At 37.8% G+C, this 26,999-nt stretch overlaps 1 protein-coding gene and 1 long non-coding RNA gene across 4 annotated transcripts in view; one reads left to right on the top strand and one right to left on the bottom strand.

Annotated features, from left to right (window-relative positions):
• WDR70 (WD repeat domain 70) overlaps positions 1–26,999 on the top strand; it is a 310,665-nt gene that overhangs the window by 281,885 nt on the left and 1,781 nt on the right. For 2 of the 3 annotated variants that reach the window (XM_072824838.1, XM_072824836.1), the window contains exons 14-17: positions 629–729; positions 2,339–2,418; positions 4,415–4,531; positions 6,855–7,017. In XM_072824838.1, the coding sequence (XP_072680939.1) occupies positions 629–729; positions 2,339–2,418; positions 4,415–4,531; positions 6,855–7,017 (461 nt within the window). The remainder of the gene's footprint in view (positions 1–628; positions 730–2,338; positions 2,419–4,414; positions 4,532–6,854; positions 7,018–26,999) is intronic. The other variant, XM_072824837.1, reaches the window with a different exon arrangement.
• Positions 3,742–26,999, bottom strand: part of LOC140632636 (uncharacterized) — a 60,897-nt gene continuing 37,639 nt past the window's right edge. Inside the window, exon 5 of the long non-coding RNA XR_012030242.1 lies at positions 3,742–4,068. This is a non-coding gene — a long non-coding RNA (uncharacterized lncRNA). The remainder of the gene's footprint in view (positions 4,069–26,999) is intronic.

Here is a 26,999-nt window from a genome sequence, read left to right as displayed (position 1 = left end):
TCATAACTTCCAGTGAACCTTCTCCTAAATAGTTTTTCATTCAGGTTAATGTCAAGTTTTTGTATGCTGTATCTCTGTTTTACTTCTGCTATTGTCCTGCTGGTTTATCTCATAGATAGGGAGATATTATTCAATGCCTGCAAATATGTGTTGTTCCTGAAAAAGCTTTATGAGATTTGGATCTTTGTGAACTTAAAACAATAACCACCTGGCTTCAGTCTCCTGTCCAGAGGGACATATTGTGTGTATGAAACACTGAGATCTAAATCTGCTTCAGTGGTAAGCAGAACTGAGTTATGCGGGTTTAGCATTCCAAGATGCCAGCCTCACATGGCAATGGAGCTGGGGAAGCCTAACTTTGTGGTTGCTAGGTTGTCAGGAAAAGGGAGGAGCAGTGTCAGGAAGCAACATCTTTTTCAATTTTAAAGAGTATCACACATATAATAAGTGATGGAATAGAACTTAACCTCAGGGACACAACCTTGTGGTTTAGAGGAAAATGTCTTACAAATTACAGGTAGCTGTCAAGATGATACTTAGTGTAGTAAATTAGCCATCAAAGAACCAGCAGGATTTTTCCAATTTTTATCTGGCTTCTTAAATTGATTACCATGCCTTTCTTTTTCAGAGTGTAGTCCGCTGCCTGTGGCATCCAAAGCTGAACCAAATCATGGTAGGAACTGGAAATGGATTGGCTAAAGTCTATTATGACCCCAACAAGAGCCAGAGGTATTTCATAAGTATTGCCTGTTTTAGATGGATGACAACAACTGGGGGGAAGGGCTTCTTTTCCCACTCTGCTTTTATTTATTTCCCCCTTTGATGGAGATCCACTCTTTTAGAAAATGCAGCTGGCACAGAGTAAAGCCTCAAACTCCTGGTATTGTACTTTTAAGAGGATTTGGATATTGCCCTTGATCCATACAGAATTCAAAGTGAAAGTTTCCTGGGGATTTGCAGTTCTTTAGCTGAGATGTTGAGTGCAAAGGGGAAAAAAGTCTTGCCCACTTTGCATACCACCCTGGACATGGCATTAGCAGTGATACATGTAAGGGATTAACAAAGTAGAAGACTAACAACAGGAAATGGAAATAGCTGGTCTGTTTTGTTCCCTTTCTGTTTGGGCTTTTATCAGGTAGTGGCTTGGATTTTTGGGGTGCTTCTCTGCCAGCAGAAGGGGATAGCACAACTTATTTCCTCTCCGACCCCATGCCCACCCCAAATGCTAGACTTTAACATACCAATGTGTTTCAAAAATCTGAAAACTTCACTGGAGGCTCAATTAGTTCCTCAATTATTTTCATTTTCTCTGGACACAAAGGTGAACATTTGTCACCACCCCAAAAAAGGATAATTTTGTTTCTCTTTTTAGATACAGTACTTGACTAGCTCTTCCTTTAGAGTAAACCTTGGTTAGCTAATATTAAAATTCACATGCTAAATTCATTGGGACCCCCCATAAACCTATTTTGAGGTCCCACATCCTTTTTGAGGAAAGGAAACTCATCCTCTCAATGAATATTCATTGCTATAATTTGGATCTGAATAGAAGCAGACAGTGCTGTTTTCCCTTGGAACTTTGTGGACTAATGTTTTAATCCTTGCCCTATAAAATAAAATTTTTGCTGTTTAAGAACAAATAGGATTTTGTTTGTTTTTTAATAAAGAAATTGAAAATGTAATTAGAATGAGAGAGTCTGTTTCGTTTGAGAAAACGATGAGTCGCATTTGATAGCACCGGTTTGGAATCTTTAAGAAATTTTTGTATTTGTATTTGCTTCTCCTGAGAGGGATAGCTAATTATTGCTAAGGAGAAGTGAAATGTTCTAATCAAACTTTTGGTTAATCCCACACATTCTTGGGCAGTTGCCCCGTGGCAGCACTGCCAAGCCGACTCAGTTCCAGACACTTGTACTCTTATATTTGAGATGTGGACAAATGCCAGTTGGGGTGTAGACCACCCAGGTTGCTTTCATCTGAGACATAAACTAAAATTTGAACCCTGTGACCTTCAGGGTAAAAAGGTTGGTTAATTTTGTTTGTATCTCTCTGAGATCTTAAATTTTAAGCTATTTCTATAAATTTCTCAAACTAATGTTCTGTTGCCCGTTACCCCTCCAATCCTTTTACTCAGTAGTAACCACTGACTGACAGACTTACTTTCCCATAAATTTAATCCCTTATCACCAAGGCCCCATCTGTTGCTATCCCTTAGAAAGTCAAGGACTTGGCAAGATGGTGTGCACAGAGTGTGTTCCTGAAAGTATCTAATGCTTTTGACATGACTTTCTGTTTATAAGACCAAGTAAAGAAAATACTGTGCTTTTATCTGCCCCAGGGGAGCAAAATTATGTGTGGTTAAAACCCAGCGGAAGGCGAAACAAGCTGAGACTCTAACCCAGGACTACATCATCACCCGTAAGTTGTTAGCATGATCTCTCCATCATCCCTCTCCCTTCTACTATAGTGTGGTGTTGATCTCATGGCTTTAGAGACAGAAAAAGTCTTCAGAGTCCAGGCGTATATTACACAATACCATGTAGACAGGACTGTGAGTCATGTAACAGCCAATAGCTTTAGCTTCTGTAACTCATCACAGAGACAGGGTAATTTCATGTAACTTTCAACCCAAAAGGGAAAAGCCTATTTGAGCTTAATGCATTACTCCATAGCAGCCTTTTAAAGAATAACAATCTGTTCTAAGAATAAACAAGAAAGAGTGCTGGTCTTGGAATCAGGAGACCTGGATTTGTCCAGTTCTACCAATGACTTGCAGTGTGATGTTGAACAACTGAACTTTATCAAGAGAGTGAGGAGACTAGGTGAAGGGTCTCCTTCAGTTCCCTCCAAGACTGTGACAGTAGTTCCAAAGACATTTGGACATAAAATGAACTACCTGGGGTACCAGAAATATTACCAGAATAAGCAGCTTCTCTCAGGTTTGTCACACAACCTTGTTTTAACCTGGCAGATTTGTGTTTCCCAGAGCCAGAGCCTCAGACCTGTCACAGGTAGAAGCTAAGAAGGACATCTTGGATGCAGTAGCAGTTGTGATGAGCAGATACCCTGTGGACTTTACCGAGGTCTCAGTCTAAAGCCCAGGGGGCGCTATACTGCTGGGATTTTGTCCCTGGTGGTGGGTCTCCTGTAAGACCTAGTCCCTTGGAGCTTATGATCAGTAAGGAGATCCCATGACACTTTTTGCAAGAGCAGAAGTGTTAAAAGTCAGTGTCACAACCAGTCTAGCTCATGTAATTACATGCGGCCTACTTAAATTCCTCCAGTCGTTTGAAGTGAAAAGCTATTTTTCCCCCTCCTAAAAATACTGTTGTGTCGTGTTGCCCAACAGAATGACGGGTGGCTGTGTTTCACAGCTCCCCTGACTCAAGGCAGGCAGGTTTTACTGGTGAGTGAGATGGTCCTAGCCCAGCTGGTGCTCGGGGATGGAGGATACTGGAAGAGTTTCTGAGGTATTTTAGACGTTTCTGTCATTCATATTATAAATTCCTTTTGAACCCCTATTAATCCATTACCTTCTTTACCCCACTCCCCTGGAAAAAAAGTTTTATCTTTTAAAGGAGATTTTACTCAGCATGTAAGGATCCAAAGAAATTATTCTGATATATTTTTTTGGTAAAGAAAAAGATCATTATTTAATTTTTTTCCTCAAAAACCCTCTCGCTTTCCTGTGGAACATCACTATTTCCCTTTTACATTCATATATTCTTTTAAATTATAAAATTTATTTCTGACATTGAGTGAACAACTAATAGCAATTGGACAAGTACTACTTTGATTCTTATTCTTTTGTCCCCCGTATAGAAGTAGGGAAAAGTCTCCATCAAGTCACTGTGCCAGGAGATTCAGGCACCCCTGTGCACTCAGGGCAACCTTTATCCCAGTTTCAGTGGGATAAGTGTTCTTCCCTTCCGGTTACTCAGTGTTGTCAACTCCTCCTGAGAGGTGGTCACATTTCAGAAACGTGTGAAGTGATTCCAGTGTTTGTGAGGCGTCCGAGGAGACTTCAGGGCTGACAGGCAAGCTGTTGGCATCATTCACATTTCGGTCCTGTAAGAAAAAATAAGGAGCAGTCCCATTAAATGTTTCATTTCAAAACCACAGAAATTAAGTTTAACTGCTACCCATGGTTTGGGAGATGGGGAACCTCACCAGTGTTTCCGTGACACTATTTGACAGTATTTCCTGAGTGCCATTAGTTGCCAGGAGAGGTGAACAATGAAGTCTGGTCTCAAACAAAATTGGCTAATTGGTTACAGTAAGACTGTCTTTTATTATTAGATGAAGGCTGTCATTATGACTTCCATTTCATCTTCAAGTTAGTCATGCTTCAGCTATGTTTTTGGATGGAAGGGTTATTATTATAATAAAATTTTTCAAATGTGACTTCTCGTAGCTCATGCCTTGCCTATGTTCCGTGAGCCCCGCCAGCGGAGTACAAGGAAACAGCTGGAGAAGGACAGACTGGATCCCCTGAAGTCTCATAAACCCGAACCTCCTGTAGCAGGCCCAGGTGACTGTGATCTAGCTTGTGACCTGCAAAGGGGGTGGAGGGGCAGGGTGGGGTCACTGATAGAGAATTGGGATGATCTTTTGCTCCTGGATGCTGCTTTGTCTTTGAGAGATTTTACCACATAGTGGTTTTCAAACATTTGCTTTTTAGCATTGGAACTTTTTGCTTAAGGATGCAGAATCCTGGTGCATAAAACTGATAAAAATGGAGCTGCTGTGCATAGAGAGGAAGCCTGGAGTCCTTTCTGCTGGGTCTCTAACTTGAGCCCTTTTAGGTGACCTTGGTGGAACTCTAGGGCTCCTGGAAGTCATATTAAAACCACTGCTCTCAATATTAGCTTTATATACAACATTTGGGTACCTTGACCAGAATCCAAGCTGGATTAGGTTTCACATAAGGGAAAAGTGGCCATCATTTAATTCTGTGTTGATAAAATGGAGCTGCCCATTCCCCTAGAGGATGAGTAACAGTCCTTAGAGTTTTTAAGAAAGTAGGTACCACCTCCTCCCAAAAGAAGACAGGAAGGAAGGAAGGAAGGAAGGAAGGAACGAAGGAAGGAACGAAGGAAGGAACGAAGGAAGGAAGGACCGGAAGAAAGCGAGGCAGCATTGGCTATTATATAACACATAGGTTTACTGGATCCCATTTTACTAGTTATTACTTGTGTGGTTTCTGTTTTCCTAGGCTCCTAAGCATGTAGCTTTTTAAATTTCATTTATTTATTTATTTATTTATTTATTTATTTATTTATTTATTTAAGCCTGTAGCTTTTGACTTGTTTATTCATCCTGAACCTGAGCCTACATCTATTTGGCCTGCTGCTTCAGCCTTGAAAACATTTCACATATCTATCTTAACTTTTTTTTTTCATTTTCTCTGCCATCATTCTAATCAAAGTTCCTAAATAATATTCTTACCTAGATTATTGAAAAGCCCTTCTAACTAGGCACCTTATCTCAAGTTGTTCTCTTTCCTTCCCAGCCTGCTTCCATCCATCTTCTATACAGCTTTTATCTCCAGCTCCTCTGGCTTATAAGCTCCCCACTGTCCATTTGAATTTCCAGAGAATCGTTCTCTGCAGTCTGACTCTAACCCACTTTTGAGCATTCCATCTCACTTCTCTCCTACTCTGATCTTCTGATGTGACTATCAGTTCACTCCTGCCCATAAATGCCCATTGAATTGTCCTCTTTCTGTATTTTTGTTCTGAAACCATTCTGCTCATTCTGAAAATGACCTCTGCCTGCAAAGCTTTCCCAAATTGGATCCATCTCTCCTTAAAGACCTCCCCAACCACCTCAGCCTGAAAAGCTCTCTCCTTCCTCTAAGAACTATAATAGTTAGTGGCCACACAAATTGTTTCACAATTAATTATTTCCTACCTTATTTAGTTTCCTCTTATCTTGATTTATAGAATTAATCTTACAGCACAGTTTGGCTCTTCACATGTGTGTGTTTTAAATCTTCCTAAAAAGTCATACATTTTTGAGTACTAGGCACCAGGCTAGCTGTGGGGATCCATCACGGAGCGAACCCTTGCCCTTACAGAGCTTTCTGTCTACTAGAGCGGTTCCAGTACTGTAAAATAATGTGAATCAGGGTATTTAACTCATTTGGTTTTTTCTTCTACAAGGTACTTGGAAGATGGCAATCCCTAAGATATGTTTAAAGCTAAGATAGACATTTAACAAATACAGGTTAATTTTTTTTTTAAGATTTATTTGAGAGAGAGAGAGCAAGCACTTCATCCCAGGACCCTGAGGTCATGACCTGAACCAAAATCAAGACTCAGCTGTTTAACCAACTAAGCCACCAGGTGCCCTAATACTGGTTATTTTTATTAAATGAATTTCAAATTATAATGCCTAAGGAATCTTTTCAAGGCTTATACATGGCAAAGTATTTGTAATTCCTCCTTGCATTGGTACCACTATGTAGATTAAACAGCTAAGACATAAAAAAACCATCTCTTTCTATTTAAAAATGTTATAGGGAAGTTAAGGTTTGATGATTTCCTACTTCAGTTGTGATGATTGTAAAGGAAAGCTGAAGAGATGATACTGAAGTTACTCCTGAGATTTGTGTGCTTCAAGCCAAGGTCTGAATAAGCTCCAGAGTGCTCAAACCCTTGATTCCATAGGGAGTGATAAAAATCCAGTAAACTTGAAGCTCTGGCCTCATTATGTTACTCATTTAACCTGCCACCTTGGAAGCCAGCACTGAGGGATTCTCAACCTTTTCATATAAGTATAGTACATACAAGGAATACTTATATATTATTGTGCTCATTCTAGTTTTGATTTTTTTTCCCCCTTTGAAACAGGTCGTGGGGGCCGGGTTGGAACCCATGGAGGCACTCTGTCATCATACATTGTGAAGAACATTGCTTTGGACAAAACTGATGACAGTAATCCCCGGGAAGCCATTCTGCGGCATGCTAAAGCAGCTGAAGACAACCCATATTGGGTTTCTCCAGCATATTCTAAGTAAGAAAACAGCCTTTTAAAAATAGAAAAAAATTATTATGTTTAGTGAATTAGAAATAATGTAACAATGGCTGCTTTGAGATTCTAACTCCCCATTTCTTGTTTTATTCTTGAGCCAAGTACTCATAGTCATAGGACTCTACAATGGTAAATTTTTAAAGTAGGTCAATTCCATCAGTTATGGCCTATTGTAAGCCCATTATGTGAAGCCCATTCTTCTCTGGTTAAAAAAGGAAAAATACAACCCATATGTGTTATCTTAGTTGAGGAGGGTTAAAAGCAGATAAACGGTAGCAGTTTGTAGGTCTGTCATTAAGGCATGCTTTTTATTTGCAGAGCTGTGTTTGGAAGTAACATGTACATAGGCAAAGTAGAGCCTGCCTGCTCAGATTCCCTCAAATAGCTCAGTGTGGATGAACATATAGTGGTTCCTAAAGCCTCTAAACCAAGAACATTTACACTAGAGAAAGGTAGTGTAAAATTGTTGGATTCTTAAGTTTTCATTTTAAACCAATTTTAGACTTCCAGAAAAATTGCAAAATAGTACAGAGTTCATGTACACTCTTCATCTAACTTCCCCTAAGGTTAACACCATACATAACCACAGTACAATTATTTAGCAAGCCCAGGAAATTAACACTGCTACAATATTGTTGATGAAGCTACAGACCTTACTTGAATTTCCCCAGTTTATCCTTTCTCTGTTCCAGGTTCCTGTCAAGGATCACACTTTACATTTAGTTGTTGCTTCTCCTTAGTCTCATCCAGTCCTAACAGTTTCTCATACTTTCTTGTCTTTCATGACCTTGACACACTGTTCACTGAAGAACACTTTTCTGTTATTTTGTACGCTTCTCTCAGTTTGGGCTTGTTTGATATTTCTCACGACTGGAACAAAACTATGCATTTTTGACAAGAAATACACAGAACTAATGCTGTCTCCTTTCTGGTGCATCACATCAAGGATGTCATGTCAATATGTCTTACTACTGGTGATGCTGACCTTGATCCTTGGTTAAGGTCATGTCTGCCAAGTTTCTCCACTGTAAAGTCACTGTCATTTCTTTTGAGTTAATAAATTATTTTGGGGTGGTATCTTTTATGACTATAAATTCTGTCCCTCCTCAAACTTCTAATCTTATTATCCATGGGTAGTTTGCCTGCTGCAGTTATTACTGTGATGTTTGCCTAATGGTGATTTTCTGTTTCCTTCTTCCACATTTATTAATTGGAATTCTACTAAGAAAGAATCGTTCCTTCTCCTAACTCTCCCTTTTTTTAAGTATTTTTTATATCAATATGTACTTTCAAATACTTTATTTATGGGTTAAAAATCCAGTATTACCATTATTTAGTTTTTTGCTCAAATTGTTCCAGCTTTGGCCAAGAAAATCTCCTTTGGAATAACTCCTGTCCTCTTTCGACGAGTCCCTCTATTTTTTGAGCACTTCCTTACATTCTGATACTACAAGATATGCTAGAGTCATCTTTGTTTTTCTTCCCCCAGTCCTGGAATCAACTACTTCTTTTTTTAGGTTCCTTTTGTTTGAGAACAATGTTTAAAAACCAAGATGCTGGTACTAGATGTGCTTATTGCTACTGAAGTGTCATTGCTTCTAGATCCTCCTAGGTCTTCTTAGCTGACAAAACTTGGAAAAAAAAAAATATATATATATTCTTTTTCTGAAAGAGAAAGTAAACTTAGAAGTGTTCTTGAATCCAGAACTCTTGACCATGAAGTGAATACAAACAGGAAAGAATGGGCTACACATAGACAGAACTACTATAGGAAAAAAAGTGAATCAGAACATTTCAAGTGGTGGAAATCTTCCCCTCCCTCACCCAAAAAACATAACTCAGAAGAAAATGAGCACAACAACACTCAAAATGAAATAAAATATCCTCAAACCAATATTTGGAGATATGAAAAAAAACAACAACAACTTTGAATCAGAAATATAAAACTAAGAACAGAAATGAACAAAAAAACAAACAAAATCAGAACATATATATATATATATATATATATATATGCTAACCTATGAAACACACACGTACATGTATACACACACACACCTCTGTATTTATATTTTAAAAACTGAGTTTATAGCGATGCCTTTGATTTCAATCCTATGCCCGTTTCATTTTACCTTTCTTCTTCCTGTGTTTTTAACTTCTTTCTCCAATAATGAAAAACCTAGTTCTCATTACTAACAAAATACTTATTTGTTCAATTGTAGTATACGTATAGTTTCAGAACTGCTGATCCATACACCTGTGAGAAACATTTTCTCTAACCAGGATTTCCCTAACTCCATTCATGTAGTTTTCCCCCATCCTTTTAGCCTTACAGCATCCAGTCAAGAGGTTATTTTTCATAGTTACTTGGAAGAGAGATTTTCTTTTCCACTCTTGTCAGAGTGGTATTGTAATTCATTTGAAATGCAGTTAGGACCATTTATTAGTATGCATTCCTTTTTTGGGTTTCCCCTATGTTCTGTTTATTTGGGAGGTATGTGTAGGGTGTGCAAAGTATTAATCTAGTGTTAGGAGCCAGAGCCTTAAAAAAGACTTGCTTTTCCTCTCTGTTCCCTCATTTGCATACCCTGCTTCTCTCAGCACCTTCCATGTTCTCCCTCATAGGCAGCCTATCTCTTTAGTTTCTGGTTCACTTTCCTGTAGGTTTCTTGCACAAGAGAACAGATTTGTATTTTCTTCTACCCTCTCTTTTCTTACATGAAGGATAGTATAATATAAATACCCTTCTGGGCCTTGCTTTTTTTTTTTTTTTTCCACTTAGGATTATGTCCTGGAAATCATCTACATTGGTTCATAGAGCTCCCTCTCATTCTTTTTCACTGCTGCATAGTACTTCATTTATGGAAGTATCATCATTTATTCAGCCACTCTCTTGTGAGTGGATATTTAGGTTGTTCTGGTATTTTGCAGTTGCTGACAGTGCTATAGTACATAAACTTATGCATATGTGTTTTTGTAAGAGGTGTATTCAAGTTTTTTCTTGATGTCTTCATATATTATTAAACTTTTCTCTTAAATTATGAAAAAGCTGGACCTTGATCACTTTTCAGAACATTAATATGCTGGAAAAAATCAGTTACGAACCAACTCAACATACATCTTATACTATCAGTTCCTTGTCTGCTAATCATTATGAACTCCTTTGCATAAAGGAAAAACACATTGTTTTAGCTGGGGTTTCTTAGAAGTAGATCCTGAAAAAAAGATTCATATAAAGGTGTTTATTAGAAAGCATCCATAGAGAAACCAATAGGAGAGTGGAGAAGTATTGAAGCCAAGTAAGGGTATGTCAAGCAAAGTTTCAGAGATGGCCACTTCGGCTCATTCTTCAAGGTAACCCTGGAGACCCTGGTCACAGGAATGGTAACTGGAGTACTTATACTCCAGTTATCTATTGATCCTTGCTAATGGCTGGAGATAGGGTGGGGGGGGAGACATTCCCAGGTACTTCCAGCTTCCCAGGACTTTAGCAAACTGCCCTCTGACAAAGGGATAGGTCCTGCTGTTGTGAGAGAAAGCACCCCACACAAAAATGCTAAAGAGAAAAAAAAATGCTAAAGAGATTTGTGGGCTTCTTAGGAGGAGCATTGCATCCTCTGCTGTACATGCTGTAGCAGAACAGACTTGACTATGTAATATCAGTGGTGGTTGTTCACAATGTATACTAATAACCAGACAGTACAGATGGAACATCTCTGAACAATTAGTTGGATAATACTACAACAGCTAAGAGGGTCATATCAAGGCTGGCCAGCTAAATAGTGTGCATTTAGCCTTTTTTTGTATAGAATCTGTGTGTGTATAAGCTAATGGATGTCAACACATCATTGGCAGTCAGATAAGCTTATAGATTATGCCTCTGTGGACACTTCTGTTTTTGACGGAGTCATTATTTTCTAGTACTATTAGGATTTTTTTTTTTTATGTTCAAAGAAACTTATTTAGAAACATACAAAAAAAATAGCTGGGGAGAGAAGAATCAACAGAGCCATGTTTTAAAATTTGCTGAACATAGTGAACATCATTTGGAGAAAACTTTGGCACTGTCTACTCAAATTTAAAATGCAAATACCCTTTGACTTGGCAATTCTGTGTCCAGAAGTTTTGCACATGTGGCAAATATGTATGTCCAAAGATACTAAGTTCAGTGTTATTTATGAAAGCAAAAGACTGAGAACAAATGTAAATATCCTTCAATGGGATATTGTTTTAGAAAAGTATATCTATACAATTGAAGATAACAAGAAAGTATAAAGAATAAGCTAGATACATATGGATGGATATGTCCTAATCTCCAGTAAAACAACCAACCAACAAGCAAAAACAGAAACCAGCTTATAAAAAACATGCTGTCTGCATACTTATGTTTTTAAACAGTGGATGTAACTACACACATATCTGATCATTTATACATGACTCCCTCTGGGAGGAAATATAAGAAATGTGGGTGGTAGGTATCTTTTAAGTAGGAGAACAAAGGAGCAGGAATGAGATGATGGGCAGGGTGCTGGGGTTCGGTGGAGGGGGTGAAATGAAAGGGGCTTTCCAAGTTCCATAGTCTGCCTGATAGCACTGCTGGATTTTTTTCACTATGTGCATGGATTCCTTAAAATCTGAGACATGAAAATTATATATGATATTAAAGCTAGATCTTTCATCAAAAGATGAAAGAAGTTTTAGTTGTTAGAAGTTAAAACAATAGCCTGGAAATTCTAAGGCCAGCTTCCTGGCCTGGGGTCTAGCAAGGACCTACTATCCAGTAAGTTCTAAAAGTTATATTTTCATTGTCTCACTTTCTTCAATGGTAAATAAGGTCTTTGACACTTTCCCATAAATTATACATTGTTAATATCACCCAATAATCAGCAGTATCATTTCAATATTTATGGAGATACCTCAGTAATTTGCTTTGCATGTAAACGCACACAAATTTATTTGGAGCAGTTTGCTATCAAATGTATTTTTTTTTTTTTTTATCAAATGTATTTTAACGTAAGCAGATTTAGGAATTTTTTTCTGCTTGGGTTTTGTTTTAGTTAAGAAAGCCTTCACATTCAAAATAATTCTTCAAATTCTCCCATCTTTCCATTAATACTTTTTTTTAGTTAAATCTTTTATTTTAGTGAAATTATTTTAGTGAAGGGAGTGAGAAGGGTATATTCATTTCCTGTGGCCACTGTAACCAATTACCCCAGACGTGGTGGCCTGTAAAACAGAAACGTATTCTCATAGTTCTGGAGGCCAGAAGTCTGAAATCAAGGTGTCATTGGAGGCACACTCTATACAGAGGCTCTAGGGGAAGCTCTGTTCCAGGCCTCTTCTAGCTTCTGGAGGTTGCCTGCTAGCTTGGTTCAGAGTCACATTATCCCAGTCTCTTCTCAGTGCTCACTTTGCCCTGTGCTTTGTGTTGGTCTCCTCTTCTTTCTTACAAGCATACTCATGATGTCATTTGGAGCCCACCCAGGATAATCAGGATTATCGCCTCATCTTAAAATCCGTAATCACGTCTACAAAGACTTTTTTCCAAAAAGGTAATATTTACAGCTTCCAGGGATTTAAGGTGGATATTTCAGCCTACCACAGTAGAGCTCCAATTTATTTTTTTCCTGTTGGTTATCCAGTTCCTGTAACACTTTCTAATTGGATAATCTAGTTTTCCTTATTGAATCGAAATCACATCATTACACTCTACACTTCCATATGAATTTTGGCCCATTTCTGGGCTTTCTCTTCTGCTCTATTATTTGGTCTATTCAAGTAGAAGTATCAGACTGTTTTCATTGTTGAAAGACTGCCTGTTCTCATTCTTCTTATTAAAATTTGTATATTTTTGTAGGTTTCTATGACTTTAAGCTATCAGAGTAAACACCTGCCCCCTCCCCAATTCTTGGTGATATTTGTATTGGAAGTGAGTTAATGTGCATATTAATTTAGACAGAGTTTTACAATATTGGTTCTTTTAAACCAAGGGCAGGGTATGTCTTTCTATTCAATCACGTCTCTTTATCTCTCAGTAGTATTTTTAAGTTTTCTTTATATAGATCTTTCACATTCTCTTTTAATTTTGTTTCTAGTTATTTTATCTTTTTGTGGCATTGTAAATAGAATTTTCTGCTGAGTTTATAACTCTTGTGTATATGGAAATGCTCTGTGGCCACATATATATGTACTGCAATGTATATATCAGTATTTGTTTTATATACAGCTATTTATCTTGTTTTCCTATTGTTTTCAATACTTTTTCACTCAGTTTGCTTATTGTTTCCAGGCATAAAATTATATCATATGCAGATAATGGTAATGGTAAGATTACCTCATTCTTAACAATTTTTTAAATTTATTTTTTTAATTAATTTTTTTATTTGAGTTTAGAGGACACAAAATGTTATACTACTTTCAGCTGTGCAACTTAGTGATTTGACAAGTTTATACATTATGCTCTGTTCACCACAAGTGTAGTTCCCATCTGTCCTGTTACAGTATCATTGACTATATCCCTTATGCTGTGCCTTTTATTCTGGCGATGTATTCAGTCCATAACTGGAAGCCTGTATCTCCCACTCCCTGTATCACCCATTTTGCCCAACTCCCCACCTCCTTCCCTGTGGCAACCATAGTTTGTTCTCTGTATTTACAGGTCTGATTCTGTTTTTTGTTTGTTCATTGTAGGATTTTTTTTGTTTTGGGGATTTTTTTAGATATCATTGGTGAGCGCAATCATACAGTATTTCTTTCTCTTACTAACTTAGGTCACTTAGCATAATACCATCCAGGGCCATCCATGTTGTCTCAAATGCCATGAGCTTATCCTTTTATTGTTTTGTTTTGTTTTGTTTTGGCTTTGTAATACTTCACTGTGTGTGTATATATCTGACAACTTTCTTACTCATTTGTCTATTGATAGGCACTTAGGTTGCTTCACATCTTGACTATTGTAATTAATGCTGCAATAAATATAGGAATGCATTTGTAATTTCAAATTAGTGTTTTTGTTACTTTGGGTAAATTACCCAATAGTGGAATTATTGGATCGTACATTTCTATTTTTATTTTTTTGAGGAATCTCCATACTATTTTTCACAAGGCTGTACCAATTTACATTCCCACCAACAGTTAGGAAGGCTTCTTCTTCTCTACATCCATGCCAACTTGTTTCTTCTGTGTTTGATTTAGGTCATTCTGAAAGGTATGAGGTGATAACTCATTGTGGTTTTGAGTTGCATTTCCCTAATGATTATGTCTGTATACTGTATGTCTTCTACATAAAATGTCTATTCACGTCCACTGCCCATTCTTTAATCAGACAGTTGGGGCAGGGGTGGTTGGTGTTGAATAGTGTAAGTTCTCTACGTTTTTTTGAATATTAACCCCTAATTGGATATGTCATTTGCAGATATCTTCTATTCAGTAGGTTGCCATTTAGTTTTGTTTATGGTTTCCTTTGCTGTGCACAAGCTTTTTATTTTCATGTAGTCCCACTCATTTATTTTTGTTTTCATTTCCCTTGCCTCAGGAGACACATCTAAAAAAGTGCTGTAATGCCAATGTCAGAGAAATTACTGCCTATATTCTCTATTACTGCCTATATTTGTGCTTTCAGGTCTCACATTTAGGTCTTTAATGCATTTTGAGGGTTTTTTTGTGTGTGTGTATGGTGTGAAAAAGGGGTCCAGTTTCCCTTTTTTTTGCGTGTAGCTGTCCAGTTTTCTCAGCACAATTTATTGAAGACACTGTCTTTTCCCCAGTGTATATTCTTGCCTCCTTTGTCATTGAGCATTAAAGTGTAGGTTTATTTCAAGGCTCTCTATTCTATTCTGTTCTGTTGACCTATGTTTATTTTTGTGCCAGTAATATACTGTTTTGGTTACTACAGCTTTGTAGTATATCTTAAAATCTGGTATTGTGATACCTCCAGCTTTGTTCTTTTTTTCTGAGTTGATTTGGGAATTCAGGATCTTTTGTGGTTCCATACAAATTTTAAAATTATTTGTTCTAGATTTGTGAAAAATGTTGTTGGTATTTTGATAGGGATTGCATTGAACCTGTAGATTGCTTTGAGTAATATGGACATTTTTTAAAAGATTTTATTTATTTATTCATTAGAGAGAGGGAGAGAGACTGGTAGAAACACAGGCAGAGGGAGAAGCAGGCTCCATGCACCGGGAGCCCGACGTGGGATTCGATCCCGGGACTCCAGGATCGTGCCCTGAGCCAATGGCAGGTGCTAAACCACTGAGCCACCCAGGGATCCCCAATATGGACATTTTTAATAATGCTTGTTCTTCCAATCCATGAGCATGGAGTATCTTTCCATTTGTTTGTGTCTTCAGTTTCTTTCATCAGTGTTTCAGAGTATAGTCTTTCACCTCTTTGGTTAAGTTTATTTCTAGGTATTTTATTCTTTTTGGTACAATTGTAACTAGTATTGTTTCCTTAATTTCTCTTTCTGCACTTTATTATTAGTGTATAGAAACACTACTGATTTCTAGATATTAATTTTTTTTTTTTTTTTTTTTTTATGATAGTCACAGAGAGAGAGAGAGAGGCGCAGAGACACAGGCAGAGGGAGAAGCAGGCTCCATGCACTGGGAGCCCGATGTGGGATTCGATCCCGGGTCTCCAGGATCGCGTCCTGGGCCAAAGGCAGGCGCCAAACCGCTGCGCCACCCAGGGATCCCTAGATATTAATTTTGTATACTGCAACTCTACTGAATTCATTTATTCTAGTACTTTTTTTGTGGAGTCTTTAGGATTCTTTTTTTTTAATGTAAGTATCATGTCATCTGCCAATCGTGATGGTTTAACTTCTATACCAGTATGAATGGCTCATTTCTTTTTGTGGCTAGGACTTCTAGTACTATGTTGAGTAAAAGTGGCAAGAGTGGATATCTTTGTCTTATTCCTGATTTTAGAGAGAAAACTCTCAGTTTTTTGCCACTGAATGTGATGTTAGCTGTGGGTTTTTCACAGATGGCCTTTATAATGTTGAGGTGTGTTCCCTCTAATCCCACTTTGTTGAAAGTTTTTATCATGAACAGATGTTACCCAATTTTTGTACTAGTTATCTAATTGTGTTAATACTACCAGAACAATATTAAATAATATGATCCCACATATCTTTTTCTTAATTTGAACCTTAAAGGAGTGACTCTGGGCAGCCCCAGCGGCCCAGCGGTTTAGTGCCGCCTTCAGCCCGGGGTGTGATCCTGGAGACCCGGGATCAAGTCCCACGTCAGGCTCCCTGCATGGATCCTGCTTCTCCCTCTGCCTATGTCTCTGCCTCTCTCTCTCTCTCTGTGTCTGTCATGAATAAATAGGTGAAATCTTTAAAAATAAATAAACAAATAAATAAATAAGAATAAAGGAGTGACTCTGTTAGGTTAAATTATGTAATTGCCCTTTTGTAGGTGAAAAAGGGCAAATATTGGCAATTTCATATTCAATTTAATATTTATCCATAAAGCATAATTTTTGAAAACTCATACATACAAGATGTTAAGGATGAATCCATATCTTTCTCTTCTATTTGTCTATTCAATAAAGATTTATTAAACACCTTCCATATGTCAGGTATTGTTCTAGATTATGAGGATAAAGTAGTTTTTATGGAGCTTATATTCAAGTAGGCAGAGACAGACAATAAATAAACCCATAGGGGATCTCTGGGTGGCTCAGTGGTTTGGCACCTGCCTTTGGCCCAGGGTGCAATCCTGGAGACCCGGGATCGAGTCCCGCATCGGGTTCCCAGCATGGAGCCTGCTTCTCTCTCTCTGTCTATCATGAATAAATAAATAAATAAATAAAATATTAAAAAAATAAATAAACCCATAAATTTTAGATGGTAGCTAGTGCAAAGAATAAAACTAAAATAGAGGTAAGAGGATTTTTAAAATATGGTGATGGGGTAAAACCTCTGCTAAGTGATTTTTGACTTGGATGAAATGAGAGAGTGAACTGTGTAGATATCCAAGGGAAGAGCATCCTATGCAAAGAAAACACCATACAAAGATCAAGAGGCATGTTCTTCTGAAATAAATGAAATAGATTCTGAAATTTTACTGGATTTGTTTATTGTATTTCTGTGAAAGTGATCATATGACTTTTCTTCTTTGATAAATGAATATCGTGAAGTATATTACTGAATTTCCTTATATCAATAATTATGTATTATTGAATTATCCTTGTATCTTTAATATGACGCTCACATAGTTATGGTTTGTTCTTTGTCCTCTGTCAGACTGGCTTTGTAAAAATTTTGTATGCTTTTCCGTATACATTCTCTTGGGCTATTTTGAATATCATTAAATTTATCTAATTTGAAAAGATTTGATAGAATTCACTTGTGAAACTATCAAAACCTGTTGCTTTTCTGGAGGGGAGGGTAAATAGTAATTTCTTAGTTTCTCTCTTTCTTTTCCATCCCCCCCACAGTAAATACTCTATTTGGATTTTCCAATTCTTGTGGATCTGCTCAGTAGCTAATATTTTCTTGGGAAATCATTCATCCAGATTTTCAGCTTTCTGTAAATAGAATTAATTAAAGTGGAATTTCTTTTTGTTTTTTTGGTGAGCATTAACAAATGATATTTTCCTGCATTGTAGGTAATTTAGTTGTATTTACAGTTGAATAATGTGCTAGCTTAAATGTTAGCTCTGCAAATAGAACAGATACTATCATGTCTTTTTCCCTACATGTGAGGAGACCAAAGCTTGCAATTGACAGTGATTGCAACTAGAACTGTACTTCAGCTCTCTTGATCCCTACTCTAATGAGCTTTTCCGAGGTCTGTGCTCTCTGTTAATATATACCCTTCTGCTGCTGCATTTTCCTCTCATCTCCTTCCTTCCACCCAATTTTGTCACCTTCCATTTATTGCATACTAACTAAGTTCATGGCACTGTCTGTGGCATGTGATTTGTTAGCCAGAATGGCAGTGCTATTTCTCCTGTGTTCACCTGCTAGAGTATACTATTTACTGCCAAGTGGCAAAGTGTTCGAAAGGGAAGCTAATATTTAAAAGGATCTTTTCGTAAAGGTCACTGTAATCGAGAATGTGTGTCTGGTTGTTTTTCTTCACTGCAATTGACTTCTGTCAGTGATGAAATGAAGATTTACTGTATCTCACTTTATCACAGAAAAGCACAATTAGACATTACATAAATCTCCCTGCTTCCACATGACATATGCTCACCTTTGTTCTCCAATGATGATAACAAAGAGTCTTTGAACACTTTACCTTTATCGATTGAGTCTTCGAGTTTCATTCCTGGCACTAGCAATGTAATAGCCATGGAAGTTTTAAAACACTGCAGGATCACAGAAGCCTCTTGTTCAGCCACACATGGTCAGATTCAATTACAGTTTCTTGTTAAAAGAAGTGGCTCGAGGGAGGGGCGAGGAGCTGGCTGGAGAGTGGGCAGGATATAGATCCAGAATGCTATTAGCTTACACATCAGACAGAGATGGACGTGTGTGGGAGCCTGGACCCTGGCCAGCAGCTTGACAGCCTGACAGCTCTGTCAGCCATGGTCACTTTTCTTGCCAGATAAGCTGCCATTATTGCTGGTTCAGTCAATTTAATTTTCGGTGTGCATGTCTTGTCAGATACGGGATACATGGATATATGAACTTATATTAAAATATCATTCCCATCTATAAAGGATCCAGTTAAAGTCATGTTGAATTAATAGGCAGTATTTAAAGAGATCATTCTTTGAGTGAGTAAAGGTTTATATGTTATTTGTGTCAAGAAGAGACATAAAACCCCCAGAGGAAAATGTAACTTTTTTTCCTGAGTTCTATTTAAGTGACTGATTGTCCCTGTCCACCATATTCCTGTGTAGAGGCCAGCATTTCTCAAAGTAGTTTTGTGAACTGCCTCTCATCAGAGTCAAAGGTGGGAGTAGTGGGTTAAAAATGCAGGTTTATAAGTGGCACCTCAGACCAATTCAGATTCTGTGAGCTTGGGGCTGGAAATCTGCATCTTAAGTTTCTTAGGTGATTATTTTGTGCACTAAACTTTGATAATAACGCAAAAGTGATTATTTAAAATAAATCACAAATGATTCACCCCTAGAAAATTAAAATGCACAGAATAGATTATTCCAATTATACAGGGTGCCTGGGTGGCTCAGTGGTTGGGCGTCTGCCTTTGGCTCAGGGCGTGATCCTGGAGTCCCAGGATCAAGTCCCACGTCAGGCTCCCTGCATGAAACCTGCTTCTCTCTCTGCCTGTGTCTCTGCCTCTCTCTGTGTCTCTCATGAATAAATAAATAAAATCTTAAAAAATAAAAAGAACTTTATATATATTATTTATTTATCTTCACAACAGCTTATGAAGGAAATGGTATTATTGTCCCATTTTACAGATGAGGAAGTTGAGGGTTATAACTTGACCAAAGCCACACAGGTAGCAGGTGGCAGAATTGGAATTTGAATGCAGGCAGTCTGGCTTCAGAGTCAAGCTTCTGCTCTTGATGACTACAGAATATTGCTTCTCATCACAAAGCAACTGATCGCAGTTACTAAAAACTTGATTACTAGTGAAGCTGAAAAGACAACCATGTGAGCCAGCGTGGCATAGCTGAACACTAGACTAAGAATCAGACGTTCCGGGGATCGTTCTCGCTGTGCATTTCACTGACGTTGCCTGAGGTTGTTTCCCCGACTGTGAAATAAGAGAGCAGGGCTACGGTAACACCCGGCTACACATGTGAGTTGACGGGGGGTGCAGATGACACCTGGGTGGCCTCAGGCCTGTATGCTCTTCAAACATTTTATCCTTCTAACTTTAACCATTTGATGATAAGGCAGGTAATAGTGATTTTGGAGGGTTCTTTTTGTTTTCCTTTTCCTCTCTTTTTCTCTTTCTCTTTTTGTTTCCAATTTCCACAGGTTTCGCATTTGTCCCTTTTTTCCACCCTCACCCAGGCTTTGAACTCACACACCCAGCATTATGAGTTAGTGTGCCCTCTTTAATGAGTCTGAGATATGTTTATCTGTTTTCCAAAATATTATGTATTCATTTATTGAAGAAAATAGAACATTCTTTATCTAGAAACATCATGTTGCTTCTCATCTTCTTATTCATCCCTAATATTTTTTAAAAAATTATCTTTGATTAGCTCTTTGCCAGAAAGAAGGGCCCATTTCAAGTGGAATCTTTTGGTCAAGCCCTTCATTTAATCTTAATAATTCTGCAATTGTGATGACTGGGTCACAGTTCATCTGGACTGTATTCATTCTAACAGGGTTAACAAGTGTGTCAGATTGTCAAGTCATGGCTATAATTGACTTTGGCTTTGAGGTTTTCCTTCATAATAAACAATGGGCCCTGAGCCAAAAAAGCTTGTGGTTTATACTCCCATTCTGATGACTAAATATTGCAAGTGATTTCTCCTCATACTCATTCTGTGACCCTGGAACTCGCTTTATGCTTTTTGAATGAATCATATCAGAAGAATATCCATAATTAAAAAGAATGTGACCTGTGCACTTTTCATTGCAGCTGAAGACATTCTGAGATTCTTCTGTGGCCTGAGCACTAGAAAGGGAGTACAGAAGGCCTAGGTTAGAGCTTAGTCAGAAGAGAGAAGACAGCCTGGCTTGATGGTTTGAATCTCTCACACAAACAATGCACCTCAGAAACACCCTCATAGATTATTGCAGGGGGAATATTCATTATTCGTTACTGACTATTCTACACAAAATTCTTCTGGATGGAAACACTGAGGGTGGGACTCAGTTTTTGTTGGGCTTCTGACATTTTTCTCTTAGAACACAGTTGCTGGGAAGGACTCACTTTGTACAAATATGATTGAGAATTCAGTTTAAAAAATGTCCCGGGGCAGCCCGAGTGGCTCAGCGATTTAGTGCTGCCTTCAGCCCAGGGTGTGATCTTGGAGACCCGGGATGGAGTCCCATGTCGGGCTCCCTGCATGGAGCCTGCTTCTCTCTCTCTCTGTATCTCTCATGAATAACTAAATAAAATCTTTAAAAAAAAAATGTCCCAAAGGGAAAATTATTCAGCACAAATTATCATCTAATCAGAATTGATAGATTTGAGAAAGACATTTGCTTAAGCTTTTACATTTGCTTCATGAACTATTAACTATATTAGCCAATGCAGAGTTTACTGAAGCTAAAACAAAATAAAGCGAAAAAACCTTTCAGCCTTCTCTGATTAGTTTATTTAATGGCTCATAACAATAACTGTGTTGATAGGTAGTCTGTCCTCCTTTTCTTGGTAACTCTAGTAAACAAGTTGACATATATAGTCAAGTGAAAAATGTTTACTGTTCACCAAGTGAATTAGTCAAACTGGAAGTTTCACATCACCCTTTTCTGTAAGTTTAAGTTTTCAGTTAATACCTGGAAAAGTGCCTAAGTGTGGGCCATAAACTAGTAAATTAGATAGTCTGGATAAAGCTGATTTCAATAAGGTGGGTTACTCTGCTGGTACTCAGGCTTACCCTGTCCCCACTGACCTATTGAGCCAGGTGATTATACCTTTGGCTGAATGGAATGTTCCCCTTACCAACTTTTCCTTCATGTCAGTCTCTTTATAGGCTTTTGTTTTGGGCAACTGACATAAATCTTCCATGAGCCTGGAAGTTTGAATGAACAACTTCCTGTCTCTTGAGAAAGCAGGTACAGAACTAATTAAATACAAGACAGGGGAATAGGCTGGAAATGGAAATGCTTTGTCAAGGTGGTGTAATGTATTTCTTGCTCATTTTTTATTCATGCATGTATTTCCTGAGTTCCCGCCATGTGTTCAGTGCCCATTTGGTTTGGTTTGTTTTACTCTTCCTTATGAAAGCACCCAACAAAGTCTGTGTTAAAATCAGTGTACAAATTTCAAGCAGCCCAGAAAGGAATCCACTTTTTTGTGGCCAGTGACAATGTTAATAGAGACTTGGAGTATTTTTTGTTGTTGTTTACTTGCTGGTTTCCTATTGGTTTTAAAATCAGGGACTTCTGGACCAACTTTTAATTGTTTTCAAATCCATTAGCATTTTTGAGGGGGTGGGATGCCTGGGTGGCTCAGCAATTGAGTGTCAGCCTTTGGCTCAGGACGTGATCCCAGGGTCTCGGGATCGAGTCCCGCATTGGGCTCCTTGCATAAAGCCTGCTTCTCTCTCTGCCTCTCTCTGTGTCTCTCATGAATAAATAAATAAAACCTTAAAAAAAATTTTTTTTTGCATGTGTCATTTTACTCCTGCTTGGCATTGTTGCTTTATTATTTTTTTATTATTTTTTAAAGATTTTATTTTATTATTATTATTTTTAAAGATTTTATTTATTTATTAGAGACAGAGAGAGGCAGAGACACAGGCAGAGGGAGAAGCAGGCTCCATGCAGGGAGCCCAATATGGGACTTGATCCCGGGTCTCCCAGATCAGGCCCTGGGCCGGAGGTGGCACTAAACCGCTGAGCCACCCGGGCTGCCCTAAAGATTTTATTTATTTATTCATGAGAGACACAGAGAGAGAGAGGCAGAGACACAGGCAGAGGGAGAAGCAGGCTCCATGCAGAAGCCCGACACGGGACTCGATCCCAGGACTCCAGTATCACGCTCTGGGCCGAAGACAGGCGCTAAGCCGCTGAGCCACCCAGGGATTCCCCTGTTGATTTATTTTTATAGTAGTTTTCTATGCCGAGGGCAAATTAGGCCATCCCCCAGGGAAGAGATCTTTTGGTTCTCTTCCTAACTTTGCCTAATCATTTCTGTTTCTCATTGTCTTAAAGAGTAATGACTGAAGAAATCCATTTTTAAATGCCCTAGATAATCATTCATGAATTGAATTTTTTGAGTCTTTCCCCAAAAAATGAGTTTCCAAAATTTTTCAAAAGAATAACTGCTGGAAATTAATTTAAAGATAATAATGGGGGATCCCTGGGTGGCGCAGTGGTTTGGCGCCTGCCTTTGGCCCAGGGCGCGATCCTGGAGACCCGGGATCGAATCCCACGTCGGGCTCCCGGTGCATGGAGCCTGCTTCTCCCTCTGCCTGTGTCTCTGCCTCTCTCTCTCTCTCTGTGACTATCATAAATAAATAAAATAAAATAAAATAAATAAAAAAAAAAAGATAATAATGGCTGCAAAGAAAGAATAGCTGCAAGATTCAAAGCTGTAATTCTCTCACTTTGCTTCTATAAAACACTGGCATTCTCTAGACTTGACAGGATGTTCAGTGTACTCAAGTCAAATACTCTTGTAGAAAAAAAGTCTCTATTCAGCAAACAACATATAGCTCTTATGGAAGGCTCTGAATGGTGCTATGAGAATGTTGGTATTAGGAGCAGGATGGATTGGAACAGGGGAAACTTCTCTCCGTGGGCTGTATCTCTCTTCACCTGCTCATGCCTAACTCCCAAGAATTAAAGACTGTTTCAGGGGTGGGCCTGTGAGAGTGTGGCCTTGAACCCCATCCCTTCACCCAGTCTTCAGTGGTCTGAAGGCATGTGTCCGGGGCTGGCTTCTCCTAAGGTGAGAAGTACTTTCCTACATTTGGGAAGCTCATCACATGTCAAAGTTGATGTTAAGAAGACAGAGTCTCACTCCACAGCCTGGTTTCAGAGCCCTGCTTTAAAGCACTGCCTTCTTTCCCCAGCTGGGAGGGAAAATGTTCCCATGGGTGCTACTCAGTGTTCTCTACCAACCGGTGCTATGAGATAAGTGTAGGAATTGAGGGTAGTCATTTAGAAAATTGTATAGCTATTTGATATATTTTTAGAATCTAATAAAAAGTTTGATTTGTACTTTGAAACAGTCTTTATTTTTCTAGAAATATAATATTTGTCTGCAAAGGACTGGAAATTAGAAAACAAAGACGGGCTTACACCACAGATGGTTTGAGAAGCACTGCTCTAGGCAGAGCCCCAGATTGGAGGCTAAGGCCTTCTCCAGCGTGCCTCTTGTTTATTCTAGAAGCAGGTTCATTATTCCTTATCCCCAAGTCCAAGAGTCTGATTCTTCTTTTTTTTTTAAATAAAAAAAATTTTTTTAAGTTTGGTAAAATATATATAACATAAAACCCTCTTTAACCATTTTTAAGTGTGTATTTCAGTAGTGTTAAGCACATTTACATTGTTGTGCAGCCAATCTTCAGAACTCTTCTTATCTTGCAAAACTAAAACTCTATACTCACTAAACAAGAATTCTTTCTTTCCCCATCTTTCCAGTCGCTGGCAACCACCATTCTGCCTCATGGATATGAATATCTCAGTACCGCATATTAAGTGGAATTATATAGTATTTGTCTTTTTGTGACTGACCTGTTTCACTTAGCATAATTTCATTAAGGTTCATCTGTAGCATTTGCCAGAATTTCTCTCCTTTTTAAGGCTGAGTAATATTTCATTATAGATATCACCACATTTTGTTTATCCATTCATCTATCCACGACATTTAGGTTGCTTCTACCTTCTGACTATCTGAATAATGTTGCATTGAACATGGGTATGCAAATATCTCTTTAAGACCCCACTTTCATTTTGGGGGGGCATATTTCCTGAAGTGGAATTGCCAGATCACATGATAATTTTATTATTATTTTTTTTTTAGGAACTACCATGTCATTTTCCATAGATGCAGCATCATTTTAAATTCCCACCATCACTGTGTAAAGGGTTCCAGTTTCTTCACATCCTGGCCAATACTTTTTATTTTCTGGGGTTGGTTTGATAGTAACCATATTGGTGGGTATGAGGTGTTACTATGGTTTTGATCTGCATTTCCCTAATGATTGACAATGTTGAGCATCTTCTTATGTGCTTGTTAGTTTTTTGCTATCTTCTTTGGAGGCATATCTATTCAAGCCCTTTGCCCAGTTTTAAACTGTGTTGTTTAGGGTTTTGTTGTTGTTGTTGTTGTTATTGTTGAGTTTTAAGAGTTCTTTATATATCCTAGATACTAACCTCTTATCAAATATATGATTAGCAAGTATTTTCTCCCATTTCATAGGTTGGTTTTTTAGACTATCGATTATGTCCATTGGTTCACAGGTTTTAATTTTGATAAAGTTCAATTGACTTATTTTATTATGCTTTTGCTTTTGCTGTTTTATCAAAGAAACCATTACTATATTCCAATGTCATAAAGCTTTTCCATAATATTTTATAGTTTTTGCTCTTAGGTTTAGGTCTTCAATCCATTTTAAGTTAACTTTTGCATATGGTGTAAGTAAGAGTCCAGTTTTATTTATTGCATTTGGTACAATTTTGCGAACACCATTTTTTGAAAGGAACCTACTTCTTACACTCAGGTATTCCCTACCTAGCCAATAAAATGAAAGACAAAATGGTAAATAAGCAATGCTGGGAAAATTTGGACGCTAGTTTGTGCCTTAATTTTGGTAACTAGGGGAAGGAGAGCCTGGCTTTTTGAAAGCTAAATGTCATGATTTGATGTTGCATATACATAATATGGTTATTTTGCTGGCAACATTGTAATTCAAAAAACAGAATTTAAAATACTAAATTTCATGGAGTTCCTCAAAGAGACCATTCTATCTTCTACACAAATTCATATCCCCTAAGTTAAAATTACCTGGAGAGGGCAAAGGAAACTGTTATGGTCTGGTAATTGAAAGTGACAGTCTGAGTGATCCTGATGTTAAAGTTTAGTCAGTCAATTTTGCTGAGTTTAGTGCTGAGGGAAAATGTATCTCCTTTGAAGACGAATATTTTTTTTCTTTTTCTTGGCTACTAGAAAGTTGAGTGTTGTCTTATTACGCTTATCCTTTTGTTCCTTGGTTCTTCACCTTCTCATTTGTTTTGATTTTCTTTATAAGTCCATTTTATTGAGGTATAATCTATGTATAATAAATTGGAAAATGCACTCATTCAAGTTTTGACAAATGTATACACACTTATGTAATCACCACTTCAATCAAGATTATGCAACATTTCCATCCCTGCAAAACATTCATGCCTCTTTACAATCATTGCCCCCTTTCTACCCCGTGTCTTAGCCCTTCAAGTTAGCCACCAACTTGCAAAAAATACTTTTGGGAAGTAGGTAGAATATGAGAGTAAGTACTTACATGAAATAACCTTTTTAAACCTTTCTATTCTTCCTGTGATCTGTCATTTAAATTCTTTTTTTATATCCAGAAAAGCACCATTAAAACTTCTTAGTCCTTAAGTCTTGTTGTGGCTAACATTGACGAGCTGGTTGTCTCATGAAGCACTGCCACATACCATTATAAGACCACGTTATTTTTTTCTCTTTAGAAATTAAACATCTAATTCAAAAGATTTTTAAATCCAGACAGATTTGTTCCCATATGGGTTTGTCCATACCTCTGTGGCCCACATCTTTGCCAGTAGATGAAATATGCAATGAGCCCCAGTTGTCTTTTGTAGCATGTTAGAGAGACAGGGGTGCTGCTTTCTAGTAATTCAGCAACTCATGACTTATGAAAATCTGCAGCTGTTTTTGGAAACATTAGAGCTGTGACTTGTTTGTAGATGTCATAACAGTGTCTTGAGAAGTTTGACTGGATTGTGTATGAGGACACTTTGGGTTCCAGGTGGATGTGTGAGTCACTAGAGGGACAGGAGTTGTGACTAGCTTATGCGTGAGGAATTCCAGTACATAGCTTGCATCAGAGCAACATCAGCATGAGTGTGAATGGTATAGACTTCTTCCCAGGATAGTAAAACGACAGCAACAAGTAATACAAGGTTTTAACCCTATTTTCACTTGTTAAAGAAAAGGAATGGTTGTTGTCATTTTAACATTCTGGAATTGCTTTGATGTAATGAATTGAATTCAAGATGAAGATATAAGCTTAAATATATCATCTTCTGATACAGTGCTTTAATATTTCCTACTTTGGAAAACAGAAATGGAGGAGGTTCCTCAAAAAGATAAAAACAGAACTACCCAAAACCTAAAATTGTAATACTAGGTATTTTCTCAAAGGATACAAAAATA

Source organism: Canis lupus, chromosome 4, assembly GCF_048164855.1.
Source record: "Canis lupus baileyi chromosome 4, mCanLup2.hap1, whole genome shotgun sequence".
Taxonomy (NCBI): Eukaryota; Metazoa; Chordata; class Mammalia; order Carnivora; family Canidae; genus Canis; species Canis lupus.
This window is presented reverse-complemented; position numbering and strand designations above follow the sequence as displayed.